This window comes from Dreissena polymorpha, chromosome 7 (assembly GCF_020536995.1).
Source record: "Dreissena polymorpha isolate Duluth1 chromosome 7, UMN_Dpol_1.0, whole genome shotgun sequence".
NCBI lineage: Eukaryota > Metazoa > Mollusca > Bivalvia > Myida > Dreissenidae > Dreissena > Dreissena polymorpha.
Window position 1 is genome coordinate 4,430,678 of NC_068361.1, and position 3,446 is coordinate 4,434,123.

Here is a 3,446-nt window from a genome sequence, read left to right on the forward strand (position 1 = left end):
CTTGGTGTCTTTGGAGAAGATCTAGAAAACGCTCCGCGAGTGGGGATTGAACCCGTGACCTCCCGATAGCTAGGCGGACACCATATCCATTACGCCAATGCGAATTTATATGAACTTAAATGAAATTTAATTAACCAGTTTATAAGTGATAATCACATACTAAAAACAATCCTTGAATGAAAAGCGGAGCTATTTCATTTATAAAGATATCAACGGCAATCGTTTTCGTACCTTTTAAATTGTGTCAGTGATGTAAAATCGTGATTTAGAGGTCGTGAATAAATCAATGATGCCTTTGATCAACTAATTACAACTATTCGTGATTTTAGATAAGGAATTCATGTCGGTATAAATGTATTATTATTTCACAGGACTTTCAGTGCCAGTTTCACAAGACTTGAAGTCGCCAATTCAAAATGATTTCACTCGGACTTTTCGTTTTCTTGCAGATTTCAGGTACGTTATTTTTTCCCTATTATGTTCATTATTTACTTCAATTTAGAACACAACATAATCCTACTGTATTTAACATACCGGTATATCGAAAATAACGTATTATATGCGACTTTTCTATTTTAAATTTTTATTCCAACACTTATATCGCTGAATTTACACAAATGTCTGTAAACAAATGGTAAATTGGTAGCCGAACTAGTTTAACACATTCTTAAGAAAAAAATGAAAGATGTAGTCCTCACTATAATGCAATATATTTTGATCTTTTAGTTTAAAACTATTTATTTTGACTATCGTAAGCCCATGGCTTATTGAAACGCTCTTGAGTCCGTTTCCTGAGCGTAGAACCAGTAATTGGTGTCCTTTGGGGGAGATCTAAAGAAAACTACCTGAGTGGGGATCGAAACCGTGGTCTACCGGTCACTAGGCGGACACCACATCCATTTACGCTAAGGCGACCTTCATTTGTCATTTTAGTTTGATTCGAAATAATTTGGTTAAACTTTGCTAATCAATCAATGAACTAAAATCGAATCAGTTATAAATCATTGCTATTTATTATCAAGTCATCGCATTTAATTGCTAAAGCATGACAATAATTCGCCAACTAGCATACATTGATAATTATATGCAGCGGGTACTTGAACTTTACTGCCCATGCAATTGCTCAAATGTTCATGTTCAAGAAATGAAAACGAATAGATTAGCTTCTGTCAATGTTTAGTTGTTAGATTTGCCTGCCACTTCATGCATCGATTATGTACACACACATTGTTGTTTCATATATGTTTATTTTCACTGATATAAATATGCGGTGAAAAATTATCGCATTATTCGTGTTACAGATACAGTGAAACATTTATTACATTTTGACAAAATTTACTGATTAAAGTGGTCGTAGTAACCGTAGAAGGGTTGGTCGCATTAGTGAGTGTAACGACCATTCAAATATGAGAGGACAAAAGTCGGGACTGAAAAATGGTGGTCGTCGTCGTAGCGAGTTAGTCGTAATGACGGGGTGGTCGTTTAGAGAGTATTATAAACGCTTCAGTTTAAACACAGCGGGGTATGGAATTTAAATTAATCGACACATTTCATATTATTTCAGTCGTTGTAAGGGGCACCCCACATCCCAATAATGGACACACCACCCAAAAGATTCCTAGCGGTGGAGAAGTAGACGCAGCCATTGTGAATATCAACACCCTCTACACCGACGCCCTGTGTCTCGAGCTTCTTCTGGTCGACTGCGCTACCCATGTGACAAAGGGAGATGAGCAAGTGTGTGGCTCCAATGGGGTAACCTATAACAACCAGTAAGATGATCTTATTAATTATCGATAAAAACGCGATTGAAAGTTCATGTGATTACTTTGAACTGTCTCAATTCAACAATATCAACCTCATATATTAAGTGTTTTAATGCTATTAAATAATTACCGTAACAGCTATAAGATTCAGCTAAACATCATCATAGCTTCGTTCATGTTCTTAAATAGCATAGTACAATACATAATGCTGATTTAAGAACAAGTCTTCTATATCAAAGAAGCATACCTTATGTCTTTCTTGGCACTCATTGAAACTCACGAGATATTATTTACAGCTGCCGTTTTACCCACGCGGTGTGCGAGACTCTTTATGATGATCATAAAATAACCCTCAAAAGCCACGGCGCATGTCCAAACACCACTGCCCCTCCAAGCAACGTTGCCACCGTCACCGTCGCTGCTTCTGCAACCACTGCAGTGACACATGGTACAGGTTCCGGTCACACAACTGACGCGACAACCACTTCCGCTCCATCGACTACCACTTCCGCCCCAACGAAGGCAACACCAGACCCAATCGCTTCCATTGTTCAAAATGTCTTCTGCAGCAATCTCGGTTCCATATCGTGCTCAGGTGGTTTTGACGTCATATGTGGGTCAGATGGAAATTACTATCCAAACCAGTAAGTAACTAAAGGTCCAACTAACATGACTAATGCCAAACAAAAAAACAGTTTGCATAAATTGTAAAAAGCTTAGTAACACTTTTAACAATAAATCTAAATCAACGTGCCAGAAATAACTTTTACATGTCCAGTTGATCATGATCTTTTTTACGCCCCTCATCAGTATTATATTATTGTACGCCAGTATACTGGGAGCTTAGTGTTGTCGACTAGAACCATTTGAAAGCAATAAACTTTTGCGATTGAATAATTTCAGTCGACCATTGTTTTGTCAGTTGTTAGAACATAATCATGACAGATATTGGTTAGATATTGTAATTCCAATGGTGTACCTATACACGGAATGGAATATCCCATTTGGCGACCAGACATACAATTAAATATGATTTCGTTGGTTAATGGCATTTACCCTTGCAAAAATAAGACTTTGGATTTCTTGTTGTACTTTCTAATCACTTTCGTCAGGTGCGAACTCTCAAAAGCCAAGTGTCATGACAACGCTCTGACCATCGTTACCGACATAAGCAAGTGCGCTGCCAGCGTTTCTGGAGGAAAGTAGCCGTTGTTATATGTATAATAAAGGTCTTTGATGAATATTTTGTTTGTTCCTATACCGTTGTTGTTGCAACATGTTTGTGATTTTCACTAGTTCCCGCTTCTCATCCGTTGTTATTGTTGGGCATGGGTAAATGCTATAAACATGAAATACTATGCTAGCTCAGTTGGTTTAGCGCCGATGTACCATAGGTCTGCCACATAACATATGTGGGGAAATGTAAAGATATCAATTTGAAGGCAATCCCCGGTCAAAATATCTGATTTAAGTAGGGCAGGTGTCACTAAATTGCATAAGTGTTTACATCTTGAACTGGTAAACAAGCAATCACGCAAAAGAATTGTGAGTTTATTAACTAACCGCGATAATATGACGGGCATATGGTTGATATTTCAACAAAAGAAACACACGAACAATTATATGCATTGTATCCTCAAGCTTTTGTTTTATCCTCCAAACACCAGCGAGCCAATCAAA

At 37.6% G+C, this 3,446-nt stretch overlaps 1 protein-coding gene across 1 annotated transcript; it reads left to right on the top strand.

Moving 5' to 3' along the window:
- Window positions 1-215: 215 nt before the first annotated feature.
- On the top strand, window positions 216-3,007 carry LOC127838037 (tomoregulin-2-like). Its single transcript, XM_052365550.1, has 4 exons — window positions 216-456; window positions 1,565-1,772; window positions 2,063-2,410; window positions 2,879-3,007. The coding sequence occupies exons 1-4, from the start codon at window positions 417-419 to the stop codon at window positions 2,970-2,972; spliced, it is 690 nt and encodes a 229-aa protein (XP_052221510.1). The 5' UTR covers window positions 216-416; the 3' UTR covers window positions 2,973-3,007.
- Window positions 3,008-3,446: the final 439 nt, after the last annotated feature.

What these genes read in the sequence shown, in the direction of transcription:
- LOC127838037 (XM_052365550.1), top strand. Translation starts at nt 417, where the DNA reads ATGATTTCACTCGGACTTTTCGTTTTCTTGCAGATTTCAG. An exon ending in CGTTTTCTTGCAGATTTCAG is followed by an intron (nt 457 to 1,564) that starts GTACGTTATTTT and finishes ATATTATTTCAG; the next exon opens with TCGTTGTAAGGGGCACCCCA. An exon ending in GGGGTAACCTATAACAACCA is followed by an intron (nt 1,773 to 2,062) that starts GTAAGATGATCT and finishes TATTATTTACAG; the next exon opens with CTGCCGTTTTACCCACGCGG.